The sequence below is a fragment of the Pan troglodytes genome, chromosome 10 (assembly GCF_028858775.2).
Source record: "Pan troglodytes isolate AG18354 chromosome 10, NHGRI_mPanTro3-v2.0_pri, whole genome shotgun sequence".
Lineage (NCBI taxonomy): Eukaryota > Metazoa > Chordata > Mammalia > Primates > Hominidae > Pan > Pan troglodytes.
The window spans coordinates 8,352,118-8,366,662 of NC_072408.2; the positions used below are offsets into that span (position 1 = coordinate 8,352,118).

The 14,545-nt window shown below is 36.0% G+C and overlaps 1 protein-coding gene across 50 annotated transcripts in view; it reads left to right on the forward strand.

Moving 5' to 3' along the window:
* The window catches only part of ERC1 (ELKS/RAB6-interacting/CAST family member 1), a 536,900-nt gene that overhangs the window by 243,704 nt on the left and 278,651 nt on the right, over positions 1–14,545 (forward strand). For all 50 annotated transcript variants that reach the window (XR_010148221.1, XR_010148222.1, XR_010148220.1 and 47 more), the window contains one exon: positions 11,281–11,416. Coding sequence is in view for 47 of the 50 variants with exons in the window: in XM_054663959.2 (XP_054519934.1) it covers positions 11,281–11,416 (136 nt within the window). In the remaining 3 variants the exon portion in view is untranslated. The remainder of the gene's footprint in view (positions 1–11,280; positions 11,417–14,545) is intronic.

Consider the following 14,545-nt stretch of genomic DNA (forward strand, 5'->3'; position numbering starts at 1 on the left):
CATAACCTAGTTTTATGATTTGTAGGTAAAGTAGGATTTTTAAAATCACTTACTCTTCGATATAATTGTGATGGAAAGTGCTGAGGAATGAAATTGGCTTTGATTGGATTAAATATCTGCCTTCTAACCAAAACATAGTCTAGTAGTTTTAATTCAGTTATTTATTCCATGTATCATAATGCCCCAAATAACCAGGCTACTGCTATTGGCATTAAAGGTTGCCAGCACCGTCTGGAATAATTCACAAATGCAAGGTGAAAGGAATTTCTGCACCATTTAAATTTTTTTCTCTCTCTTAAAACAGAGCAAAATTTTTGCATCTAGTAAATGAATGTTAGGAGGAACTTAATTTTGAGAAAAAGCAATTTGATTCGTAAAAACAGAATTTTTCTCCATTTGTTTGTCTTCTCTAATGCCAAGAGCCAGTCTGTTTTTTCCATTAGTTAATATAATTGATATCAGATTGTTAAAATGAGAAATAAAAAATTATAGAGTAAGGAGAATAAATATAAACATTATTTTTCTTTTTATTTCCTCTAGTGATAGCTGATTTTATTATATTGTCTGTGGCTGAATTCTTCTGTAGATATTGAAGATGGCCAAAAATGGAGATCTAAAATGTAACTTCTCAGTGTGCATTTTCAATGGAGAATGAATTATCTCATCATCTGTGTCATTAATTCATGATTTTATCTTGAATAATTTTTCCCAGCTTTATTGAGATATAAATTGATAAAATAGCATGCATTTAAGTACGGTGTACCACATGATCTGATACATGTATACATTGTGAAGGATTAGCACAATCAAGCTAATTAACACCTTTATCACCTCACATAGTTACCACTTGTTTTGTGTGTTGTTAGAACCCTTCAGATCTGCTCTTAGCAAATTTCAAGTGCACCGTACAGTATTATTAATTATAGTCTACCATGCTGTACACTGGATCTTCAGAACTTACTCATCTTCTGTAACTGAAAGTTTATGCCCTTTGACAAACATCTTCCACGATCTCCCCCTTTCCCAACCCTCTAGAAACCACCGTTCTACTCTCTCTGAGTTCTGTGAGTTTGATGTTTTTAGGTTCATTCGTATCACAAGTGGCAGTATTTCCCTTTTGTTCTTGTTTCGAAACAGTCTCACTCTGTCACCCAGGCTGGAGTGCAGTGGCGTAGTCTCGGCTCACTGCAGCCTCCACCTCCTGAGCTCAAGCAATTTTTCTGCCTCAGCCTCTTGAGTAGCTGGGATTACAGGTGTGTACCACCAGGCCTGGCTAATTTTTCTATTTTTAGTAGAGATGGGGTTGCGCCATGTTGGCGAGGCTGGCCTCAAACTTCTGGCCTCAAGTGATCCACCTGCCTCGGCCTCCCAAAGTGTTGGGATTACAGGCGTGAGCCACTGTGCCTGGCCTCCTTTTTGTTTTATGGCTGATAAATATTCCATTTGATTATATATGCCACATTTTCTTTATCCATTCATCTGATGCACACTTACGTTGTTTTCACATTTTGGCTATCGTGACTAATACTGCAGTGATATGGGAGTGCAGATCCTGATTTCAGTTGTTTTTGATGTGTAGCAGAAGTGACATTGCTAAGTCATATGGTAGTTCTGTTTCTAATGTTTAGAGGAACCTTCTTACCGTTTTCCATAATGGCTGTGCCAGTTTACACTCCCACCAACAGTGTACCAGGATTCTCTTTTCTCCACATCCTTGCCAATACTTGTTATCTTTTGTCTTTTTCATAGTATCCATTCTAACTGGTATGAGGTGATATCTCATTGTGGTTTTGATTTGCATCTTCCTGTGATGTTGAGCGTCTTTTCACATTTAGCTATCCTTTGGCCTGTTGAGCATTTTCCCATATACCTGGTGACCATTTGGCCATTTAAAGTCTTCTTTCGAGAAATGTCTATTCAGATCCTTTGCCCATTTTAAAATCAGGTTGTTTTCTTGCTATTGAGTTATCTAGACATTTTGAATATTAACTCCTTATCAGATAGGTTTGCAAGCATTTTTTCCCATTCTGTAAGTTGTCTCTTTACTCTGTTGATTGCTTGCATTGCTGTGCAGAAGCCTTTTAGTTTGATGCAGTCCCATTTGTCTATTCTTGCTTTTGTTGCCTGTGCTTTTGGGGTCATGTCCAAAAAATCATTGTGCAGACCAACGTCAGGAAGCTTTCTTTCCCCAATGTTTTCTTCTACTAGTTTTAAAGTTTTAGGTCTTACGTTTAAGTCTAATCCATTTTGAGTCAATTTCTGTATATGGTCAGGGATAAGGGTCCAATTTCATTCTCCTGCATGTAGATATCCAGTTTCCCCAACACCATTTATTGAAGAGATTATACTTTCCCCAATGTGTGTTCTTGGTATCTTTATCGAAGATCAATTAACTGTAAACGCATGGATTTATTTCTGGGTTTTCTATTCTGTTCCATTGGTATAGACGTCTGTTTTTATGCTAGTACCACAGTGTTTAGATTTGTAACATAGTTTGAAATCCGAAAGTGTGATGACTCCAGCTTTGTTCTTCTTACTCACAATTGGCTATTCACGGTCTATTATGGTTCCATACGAAGTTTAGGATTCTTTTTCTGTTTTTGTGAAACAATGCCATTGGTATTTTGATAGAGGCTGCATTGAATCCATAGATTGCTTTGAGTAGTATGGACATTTTAACAACATTAATTGTTTCAATTCATGAACAGATTATCTTTCCATTTGTATGTATCTTTTTCCATTCCTTTGTCTTCTAGTTTTTAGTGTACAAATCTTTCAGCCACTTAAGATTAAGTTTATTCCTGTGAACTTCTTGATGCTATTGTAAATAAGATTTTTAAAATTTCTTTTTAGATAGTTCATTGTTAGTGTATAGAAACAACTAATTTTTGTATATTTTATATTCTGCAACTTTACTGAACTTACTATAATAGTTTTTAACAATTTTTTTATGCAGGCTTTAGGGTTTTCTGTGTATGAGGTCATGTCATTTGCAAATAGAGACAGTTTATCTTTTTATTTTCCAGTTTGTGTGCCATTTAGTTCTTTTTCTTGCCTAATTGACTAGGACTTCGAATATTCTGTTGAAGAGGTGGTGAGAGTGGACTCCCTTTTCTTGTTCCTGATGTTAGGGGAAAAGCTTTCAACTTTTCACCATTAGGTTTATCGGCTGTGGGCTAATCATATATGGCCTTTATTGTTGTGTTGAGGTACATTCCTTCTTTACCTAATTTATTGAGAGTCTTTATCATGAAAGGATATTTAATTTTGTCAAATACTTTTTCAGATGATTGTGTGATTTTTATCGTTCATTCTGTTAGTGTGGTGTATGACATTTATGTATATTTTGAACTATCCTTGCAAATAACCACTTGATTATAGTGAATGGTCCTTTTAATGTGCTGTTGAATTCAGTTTCCTAGTATTTTGTTGAAACTTTTGCATCTAGTTTCATCAGGACTATTGACCTGTAATTTTCTTTTCTTATAGTATCCTTATCTGGCCTTGGTATAAGGGCAATACTGGCCTTTTAAAATGAGTTTGGAAGTGTTCCTGCCTCTTTAATTCTTTGGATGAATTTGAGAAGAATTGGTACTAGCTTGTGCTTAAGTGTTTGGTGGAAATCAGCTATGAAGCCATCTGGTCCTCAGCTTTTCTTTGTTGGGAGGTTTTTGACTACTGCTTTAGTCTTCTTACTTGTTATTGGTCTGTTCAGCTATTAATATTTCTTCACTTGTCCAGGTACAGCGGCTGTAATCCCAGCACTTTGGGAGGCCAAGGTGGGAGGATCACTTGAGACCAGGAGTTGGAGACCAGACTGGGCAACATAGCAAGACTGGTCTCTACAAAAAATAAAAAATTAACTAGTTGCAGCGGTGCATGCCTGTGGTTATAGCAACTTGAGAGGCTGAGGCAGGAGGATCCTTTGACCCCAGAATTTTGATGATCTATGATGGTGTCACTGTGCCCCAGCCTGGACAACCAAGCAAGAATGAATCTCTTTTTAAAAAAAGTCTTCAATTTTGTTGTTGTTGCTTTAATGATTCAGTCTTTAGGGTATATGTTTCTAGAAATTTATTCATTTCTTCTAGGTTATCCAAGTTGTTGGTGTATTAATTTTCATAATATTCTCCTTGTACTCCTGTGGATCAGTTGTAATGTCTTCTCTTTCATGTCTGATTTTCTTATTTGAATTCTCTTTCTCAGTTATTCTAGCTCAAAGCTTGTCAATTTTGATTATCTTTTGACAAACAACTATTATGTTGATTTTTTAGAATTTTCTTTCTGGTCTCTCATTTATTTCTTCTCTTTATTATTTCCTTACTTTAGCTAACTTTGGGCTTAGGTTGTTATTTTTTCTATTTTTTTGAGGTGTAAGGTTAAGTTGTTTGAGATCTTTTTTTTCTTAAAGTTTATTGTCATAAACTTGTCTCTTTGAACTGCTTTGCTGTATTCTATAGGTTTTAGAATGCTGTGTTTTCATTTTATTTGCCTGAAGATACTTTTTTACTCTTTTTTTTTTTTTTTTTTGAGTTGGAGTCTCACTGTGTCACCCAGGCTAGAGTGCAATGGCACAATCTTGGCTCACTGCAACCACCGCCTCCTGGGTTCAAGCGATTCTCCTGCCTCAGCCTCCTGAGTAGCTGGGATTACAGGCATGTGCCACCACGCCTGGCTAATTCTTAATATAGATGGGGTTTCACCATATTGGCCAGGCTAGTCTCAAACCCCTGACCTCAAGTGATCCGCCCACCTCAGTCTCCCAAAGTGCTGGGATTAAAGGCGTGAGCCACTGCACCCGGCCTGACTTTTTGACTCTCCTTTCGATTTCTTCTTTGACCCATTGGTTTTGTCAGGAGTATATTGTTTACTTTCCATGTATTTGTGAATTTTTAAATTTCCCTCCTATTATTGATTTCTAATTTTATACCATTGTAGTTGAAAAACATACTTGATATAATTTTAACATAGTTGGATTTAACACTTAATTTTGTGGCCTAACATATGATACATTCTGGGGAATGCTCTATGTGTACTTGAGAAGGATATGTTTTCTGCTGCTATTGGATGGATGTTTCATATAGTCTGTTATTTGCTCTATACTCTTATTCAGGTCTAATGTTTTCTTATTGATAGACTGTTTGACCTATCCATTGTTAAAAGTGGGGTAGTAAAGTCCTCTCTTGTTATTGTATTGCTGTCTGTTTCTCCCTTCAGTTCTGTTAGTATTTGCTTTATATTTTTAGGTGCTCTAAGGTTGGATGCATATATATTAATACATTTACAATTGTAATATTCTCTTGATGAATTGACCCATTTATTGTTGTATAATAACCTTCTTTGTCTCTTGTGACTGAAAGTCTATTGTGTCTGATATAAGTAAGCCCATTTCTATTCTTTTTTGGTTACCATTTCCATGGAATATCTTTTTCTATCCTTTTGTTTTCAGCCTGTGTGTGTCTTTACAGCTAAAGTGAGTCTCTTGTAGGCAACATATTGTTGGATACTTAAAAAAGTCTGTTAGCCACTCTATATCTTTTGATTGGAGAATTTAATCCATTTAAAGTAATTATTGATAGTTAAGGCCATTTTGTTGTTCTCTGTTTTGTAGGTCCTTTGTTCCTTTCTCTCTTGCTTTGTGATTTGATGATTTTTTTTTTGTAATTGTATGCTTAATTCCTTTCTGTCTTTTATATGTTACTGGAGGTTAGTTTTCTTTGTGGTTACTATGAGGGTTACATAAGACATCTTAGGCTGTTTTAAGGTTGTAATAACTAAACTTTAATTACCTACAAAAATTCTACAATTTTATGTCTCCCTCCTTCACAGTTTATGCTATTGATGTCACACTTTACATCTTTTTATATTTGTGTACCCATTGACAAATTATTGTAGCTATAGTTATTTTTATACTTTTGTCTTTTAACTTTTATACTAGTTAAAATTGATTTATGTACCATGATTACAGCATTGCAGTATTCTGAATTTGACTGTATATTTATTTTTACCAGTGAGTTTTATACTTTAATGTGTTTTCATGTTTTTATTTAGTGTCCTTTAGTTTCAACTCAGCTCCCTTTAGCATTTCTTATAAGGCAGGTCTAGTGTGATGAACTCTGTCAGCTTTTGTTTGTCTGGAAATGTCTTTATCTCATTTTTATTTCTGAAGGACAACTTTTTTTTTTCCCCCCTCTGATGGCACCTCTGACTCCTTAATATTGTATTATTTGTTTCTCAGAGAAGTAAAGCAATTTTTTTTTTTTGAGACGGAGTCTCGCTCTGTTGCCCAGGCAGGAGTGCAGTGGCATGTTCTTGGCTCACTGCAATCTCCGTCTCCTGGGTTCTAGCGATTCTCCTGCCTCCGCCTCCCAAGTAGCTGGGACTACAGGCGCCTGCCACCATGCCCAGCTAATTTTTGTATTTTTAGTAGAGATGGGGTTTCACCGTGTTAGCCAGGATAGTCTTCAATCTCCTGACCTCATGATCCACCCACCTCGGCCTCCTAAAGTGCTGGGATTACAGGCATGAACCACTGTGCCCAGCAACAACTTTCTTATGTATAATATTCTTGGCTGGCAGTTTTTGTCTATTAGCACTTTGACTATATCATTTCATTCCCTCCTGATCTGCAAGGTTTCTGCTGAGAAATCCACTGATTGCCTTGTTGGTGGTGGTAATGGTGGTGTGTGTATATGTGTTGTGGGTTTCCTTGTATTATAGGTTGCTTTTCTCCTGCTGCTTTCAAAATTTCCTCTTTGCCTTTGATTTTTCAGAATTCAATTATAATGTGTTTCAGTGTAATTTTCTTTGACTTGAGCTTTTGAGCTTCATGAATCTAGATGTCCGTATTTCTTTCAAGATTTGAGAAATTCTCAGGCAACAGACATTCATTTACGTGAGCTAGGTATTTCTTCTTTTCTCCTGTTGGGACCTTGGTAATGCACATCCTCATTCATTTAATGCTGCATCGGAGCTTCTGTATGCTTTCGTCGTTTTTAATTCATTTTTCTCTTTAGTTTCTCTAACTGGATAATTTTAAACGATGTGTGCTTGAGTTCCCTGATGCTTTCTTCTGCATAACTGAGTTTCCTATTGAAGCTATTAATTTTTTTTTTTTCAGTTGTCAGTGTATTCTTCAGTTTCAAGATTTCTGTTTGGTTCTTTAGAGTTTCTATTCCTTTATTAAACTATTTGTTTTGTTCATGTATTGTTTTCCTAATTTTTGTTGAGTTTCCTGATTTTTGTTTCTGGGTTCTCTTGAGTCTCATTGAGCTTCTTTAGGATGATTATCTTTAATGCCATCAGTCATTTCATGAATCTCCATTCCTTTGTGATCAGTCATAAGGGCTTTATTGGTTTACTTCGGTGATGTGTTATATAACTGTAAACCGAATACATAGAAAAATAAAAAAAAAAACTACAGAAAAATAATTAGAATTAGCAAGAGCGTTTAACAGGTTTTCTAGATAGAATACCCATATAGGGGAATCATGTTCCTGTTTATATGCCAGCAAAAAGCCACTAGAAAATGTAATTTTAAAAAGTTACTAAAATAATTTATTCAGGAAAAGTTCATTAGTGCATGGAGCCATTAGGTGAAAGGTTGATAAAAGGTGAACTCTACACACAGAAGAGACCAGGCTGTCACTGCCTTGATGCACTAGTTAATCTTAGCCTCTTTAAGAGTGAGAAAACCAGGGACCAGGCACAGTGGCTCATGCCTGTAATCCCAGCACTTTGGGAGGCCGAGGCGGGTGGGTCACTTGAGGCCAGGAGTTTGAGACCAGCTTGGCCCACATGGTGAAACCCCTTCTCTACTAAAAATACAAAAATTAGCCAGGTGTGGTGGCTTACGCCTGTAATCCCAGCTACTTGGGAGGCTGAGGCACCAGAATGGCTTGAACCCGAGAGGTGGAGGTTGCAGTCAGCCAACATTGCGCCACTGCACTCCAGCCTGGGCAACAGAGTGAGACCCTGTCTCAGAAAAAAAAAAAAAAAAAAAAGAGTAAGAAAACCAGACATTATATTATATGCTGTCAGATGTGAGGCAATGTCAGTTACACAACACCATTAATTATTATTTTTACCTAAAAATGAAAATTGAATATATTCAAGTCTTTAAAGCTAATATTCAGTATCAAAACAAACAAAAAGCAAGAGATATAGAGAAACAAGTTGAATTTCATCATGAAGAAGCAAACGTACAATCCAGAATATGAGTCGTTGTATGGAATAATTGATTTCCTTTTTAAAAAAATCACTGGCATTCAAAAAGGGTACATTGGAGGAGGTAAGAGACTTTTCTCTAGATTAGTAGGGATTTGAAGGATCTGACAAATAAGCACAATGTATGGGCATTTTTTGTATTTTCATTCAAATAAAGTAGCTGTAAAAAATAAACTTTGATTCAAATGGGGAAATTTGAATATGGACTATATATTATACTGATATTGAGGAATTGTTAATTTTGTTACAATTTACGTTGTTAAACATGCTCTTTTTTGGAGATGCATCAGGAAGCATGTATAAGGGTATAATGACATGATGTCTGGAATTTTAAATGATGGCAAAACGTATAATGTACATAGAAATAAAATATATACACATTTTTTATGGAGGAAAATATAATGCTTTGTTAGAAGCCTTTTAAGGAGACCTAAACAAATAGATAAACACACTGACAAGTTTTCAACTTAACGATAGTGCAAAAGTGATACACGTTCAGTAAAACCACACTTTGAATTTTGATCTTTTCCTGTGCTGTTGGTATGTAATATGATACTCTCTTGTGATGCTGGACAGTGGCAGTGAGCCACAGATCCCAGTTAGCCACACAACCAGGAGAGTAAACAACTGCTACTTTCCAGATTAGGTGTTTTAAATGCATTTTGGACTTAGGATATTTTCAACTTATGGTGGGTTTATTGGGATATAGCCCAATGGTAAGTTGAGGAGCATCTGTAGTATGTTAATGAATTGAAAGATCCAAAAGCATGAAGTTTTTCCCAAACTGACATTGCTTCAATGTGATTGGAATCAAAATCCCAGAGGCTGCTGTTAGGTTTTTTGTTGCTGTAGTTGGTTGGTTGGTTTGGTGGAACTTGACGAGCTAGTTCTGAAATTTCTATGAGAAGCATAAAGCGCCAAGAATAGCCAAGACAGTTTTGAAGAAGAAAAAGGTAGGGAGCCTTGCCTTGCTAATTACTTTTTGTAAAGGTATAGTAATTAAGGTGGTATAGATCTGGCACAGAAATATACAAACATAGCCACAAAACAGGTACACGTGCATATAGAAACTTGGTACCCACCAGAAGTGGCAATGCATGTAAATATTCCTGGGAAAATTCATTATAAATACATGTAAAAAATGAAATATTATTCTTATACCAAACCCCCCAAAATGGAAGTATGTTTTTACCTCATAACATATGCAACCTCGGTTTCAGATGGATTAATGACTGCAACGTGAAAGACAAAGTTAACGTCGTTTTAGGGGAATATCTTTATGAACTTGGATGGACAAGATTTTGTGGAAATGTCACAAAATTGTATATTATAAAGGAGAAGATTGATACATTTGAAACAATTAAAAGTTTTAGGCTGGACATGGTGACTCATGCCTGTAATCCCAACACTGGTAGGCAGAGGCCAGTGGATTGCTTGAGTCCGGGAGTTCAAGACCAGCGTAGGCAACATAGTGAAACCTCATCTCTACTACAAATTAGCTGGGTGTGGTGGCATGTGCCTGTAATTCCAGCTGTTCAGGAGGCTGAGGTGGGAGAATCACCTGAGCCTGGGGGGTCAAGGCTGCAGTGAGCAGAGATTGTGCCACTGCACACTAGCCTTGGCGACTGAGTGAGATCCCATCTCGGAAAAAAAATAAAATTGAATTCTATCGATGAAAAGATGTAAAGAAATCATAGACTAGAAGAAAATACTTACATAACACATAACGGATAAAGTATTATTATCTATAATGTATAAAGAATACCTACAAGTCATTAAGAAAAAGATATGTTAATTTAAAAAGTGGACAAAGACACAAATAGCTATTTCACAGAAGTGGAAACAGGAATGACCAAATACTGTATGATAAGATATTCAGCCTAGGTGGTTAGAAACATGCATTGTAAAACTATAATGAGGTACTATTTTTTTTCTACCCTATTGGAAACATTTAGAAAGTCAGTACCATGTATTAATGGGTGTGGAGAGGTATAATGGCCAACAGTTGTGCACAGCTAGCAAGAGTATAAATTAATATAGCATCTTGGAAAATAAAATAAAATAAGGTGTACCTACTGTATTTCCTAGCAATTCAGTTCCTAGGCCTATACCTTAGAGATATTCCTGCCCAGGTATATCAGAGTGCACCTAGCAGCATTATTTAAAATGGCAAGAAAATGGAAACAATGCAATTGTCATCTTCTGGGGAGTAGATTAAAGTAATTGCCATATATTATTTCATACCTCAGTGAAAGTGGAGAAGATTAAAAGATACCTTACACTCTGAATGGTCTAAGTCTCGAAACCTATTGAAAGGGAATAATATTGAATATCATTCTGTACCGAAAAGAAAAATGAATAATTATTTATCTTGATAAAGCTCAAAAACATGTAAACTATAAATGAACAGTTCATATATATATATGTAGCAAAACAATAATAAAAGCAAAGGGATTTTAAACATAAATTTTGAGATATAGGTTGTTCTTATTAATGGAGGATAGACCAATAGTAGAGAGAGACACAATAGGGAGCTTCAGAAGTAAATATGATGTTCAATTTCTTAAGCTAGGTTTATGGATTTTCATGTCATTATTTTCATATACACCTACATTATATACAGTGTATTGAATGTTTGAAATATTTAATAATGGTAAAATTAGAGTTGTTTTACAAAGCTTTCTTTTTCTATCAGCCATTCTAATATTTCAGTGCGTCGATGTCAAAAATACTGCTTCTGTATTTCCAAAATCTCTGACTTGGTTTCTTTTTAGTCATTTCAAATTATCCCATGCCTTTCTTTTGTTTTATGATTTCATTGTTCTTCATAGAATACATGCTGAAATACATGTTCTTTATGGGAAAACTTATTTTTGTAAACGAATGTGCTACCATTGACAGGAACGAATTTGGAATTGTTGAAAAATTTCGCAGCATGTATTTATTTGTTGGTTTTCAGCCATTCCTTATTGTCACTGGTATAAGTCTCTCGATAAACATATTTGTTTCTATACATACATATGCAAAGCTTGATTTTTCTCCTTCTGTCATTAGGCAAGTGAAAGACCAGAATAAGAAGGTAGCAAATCTGAAGCACAAGGAGCAGGTGGAAAAAAAGAAGAGTGCACAAATGTTAGAGGAGGCGCGACGACGGGAGGACAATCTCAACGACAGCTCTCAGCAGCTACAGGTTAGAACACAAGGAGAATCTGCAAGGATCGGGTGAAGACATTTCATCCGCAGTCGCACGTTGTTTTTCTCTTCATCTTTATCCCCCTCTTTTTTCTCTTTCTAACCCTGCTTGCTGCCTTCCTCTCAGACCAACTGTTTAGCAATGAAGGAATGGCTTTAAATAGAAAATGCAAGTTTTATTCCACAGCTTTATGAGGACACCTCAGCATAGGAGGAAGTTCAACTGGCTTCAAGTTGATCACACTTAATTGGTAAGTTCAATGACAGTTTAATGAGTGGGTTATATTAGGCTTCAGGGTTGTCAGTATACCTCTTTGCAGTTCCATTCATTAAAATGGATTGCTAGTCTTGGTTTGTGTCTTTCTTCCTTTTTTCTATTCTTCCTTTCTCTTTTCCTTCTACCTCTCTAACCTCCCTCTATCTTTCCTTCCTTTCCTCTTTTTAAATATTCAAGTTAGCAAGAATATTTTACAGTCATACAGAATATGACATATAAACTGTATTTTTTCACTTCAGTGGAGTGATAATTGATGCCTAAACCTAATAATTCACAGATTAATTAAACCAGGCTCAATAACAGCAGTAGCAGCTACCATATTATAAGTGCCAGTTAGGTCCTCAGTATTTGAAACTAGGCTCTGGTCATTCATTTTGTTCTAACCTTCACAGTAATCCAAGCGGAGCAGGTGGTATTGTATACATTTTGCACCGGGGGAAATAGATTCAGAGACATTGTGTTACTTACGTAAATGCACACAGCTTCTAAATGGCTCAGCCATGATTTTAACTGGGACTTCCTGAATCTGTAGACTGTCCTCTTTGTCTTGATCATAATGCTTCAGAATGAAGGTGTAGATTATAGGGAAGAATACCATAAACGTGCTGGAGTCTCTGAAAGCCATGCTAAGACTAAGCCACTGCCAGGTTGTTTTTCTCTAGTTAACAATTTCTAATTGGGTCTGATACTGTGTATATGCCGCAATTACAATCTTTACTGGAGAGATTTGGAGGGGTTACTATGTAGAAGCCATTTTGAGGCTTTACAACAAATTCTTTTAACATATGAAGAAGACTCTACTTTTTACTTCTTTTTCTCATTCCTCTTTTATGTAACTTTTACTGATTATGTTTATAGAAAAAGTATAAATTTCCTCAAATGCACCAAATTTTGCAAAAAGCAGCATGCCCGTTTTTCCTCATCCCTGCCAATAACAGTTAATATTGGCAGTTTTCTCATCTTTCTGTTCTTCCTCCTTTTTTTTTTTTTTTAACAAAATACAAATCTGATGAGTGGTAAATATTTCATTCTGTGTTAATTTATATTTCTCTGATTACCAATGACATTGTTTTTTCAAGTCTTGAATTTTCTTTTGCTTGTTAATGTAATTTAAATCTCTCTTCCATTGTTAGGTTTTCCTCCCATGGATTTTTTGCTTAGTTTATCCACATTTTGAGAGTATATATTTACACATGAATACTTTTAAGTTGTTCTGTGCTTTCATATTTTTGCCTGTACTTTTTAATTCATTTTGTGGTATTTGTGTGGTGAGGATATTTTTTCTTTATTGCTAACAACTTCACAAGAATGTTTATAGGGAATTATTTCGTTGCTCACAAACTTGAATTGATGTCTTTATATTTCATGAAATTAATGATGAGTCTGTTTCTAGGATTTCAATTTAACCTCCCTTCTTGAACTATGGCCACGTTGTTTAATTCTAGAAAGTATTTATTTTATGATAAGGCAAGCCTCTCTTTATGTTAGCACTTTAACTGTTTCATTTGTCTTTCTTCCCCTGCTCATCATTTAATGTTTTCTATTAGCAGTCTCTCTTTATAAACCAAAGATACTCTTCTAATCTTCTCTCAGTTGTTATAACACCAAAAGTGCTTTCATATGTAATCTCTTATTTCCTTTTTATATAAACTAAAAGATAAATAAGATAGATTATATTATTTATATTTTACCTATAGGGAAAACTAATTTAGAGTGGATGACTGGCTTCCCCAAGGTGTCTAAGTAAATGATAGATACCAAAGTTATGAAAAAGATAGCTGATGGCCATGTGCAAGTTACACAGAGATGTAATTCGTTCAAATACCGTGAAAAGAGCACTGGACTACAAGTTAGGATACTTAGGATCTGATCTCAGTTCTTTTACTAACTACTCAGTTACTTAAGTATATTTCTGTTTGTTTATTTATTTATTTACTTATTTGACAGACAGTCTTACTCTGTCACCTAGGCCGGAGTGCAGTTGTGTGATCCTCCTGTCTCAGCCTCCCAAGTAGCTGGGACTGCAGGCTTGTAATTTTTTAATTTTTTGTAGAGACAAAGTCTCACTATGTTGCCTTAGGCTGTTCTCGAACTCCTGGCTCCACACGAACCTCCTGCATCAGCCTCCCAAAGTGCTAGGACTATAGGCGTGAGCCACTGTGCCTGGCCCTATGGATCATATTTAGAGATCGCAATCTGGGTGTTAGGGGTACTCCCCACCACTGCATTGTCATTTACCACAACATGATGAAGAAATACAGCCGGCCATCGTGGCTTATGCTAATCCTAGCGACTCAGGAGGTGAGATGAAGGATCACTTGAAACCAGGAGTTCAAGACCAGCCTGAGCAACATAGACCCTGCCTCTAAAAAAATTTAAGAAATTAGCCTGGCAGGATGGTGTACACGTACGGTCCCAGCTACTTTAGAGGCTGAGACTGGAGAATTGCTTTATCCCAGGAGTTCAAGGTTGCAGTGAGCTGTGATTGTGCCACTATACTCCAGCGTATGTGACAGGGCAAGGCCCTGTCTCTAAAATAAATTAAATGAAAATAAAAGAAGTTAGGAATTCTTGGAGAAGTTACTCATTCCAGGATTAGAGCAAGAAATGTACAAGACAAACCTAAATTAGTGGTTCTCAAACTTGTGTGCGTTGGAGTTACATGGAGGGCTATTAGAAAAGTGGATTGCTGTCTCCTGTCCCTAGGGGTTTTGATTCAGTAAGTTTGGGGAAAGCCCCATGAATTTGCATTTCTAAGTTACTGGGTGATGATAACATTCCTGGACCAGGAACCACATTTTGAAAAATCACTGCGCTATAGCATCATGCGATATGAAAAATTAAGAACCT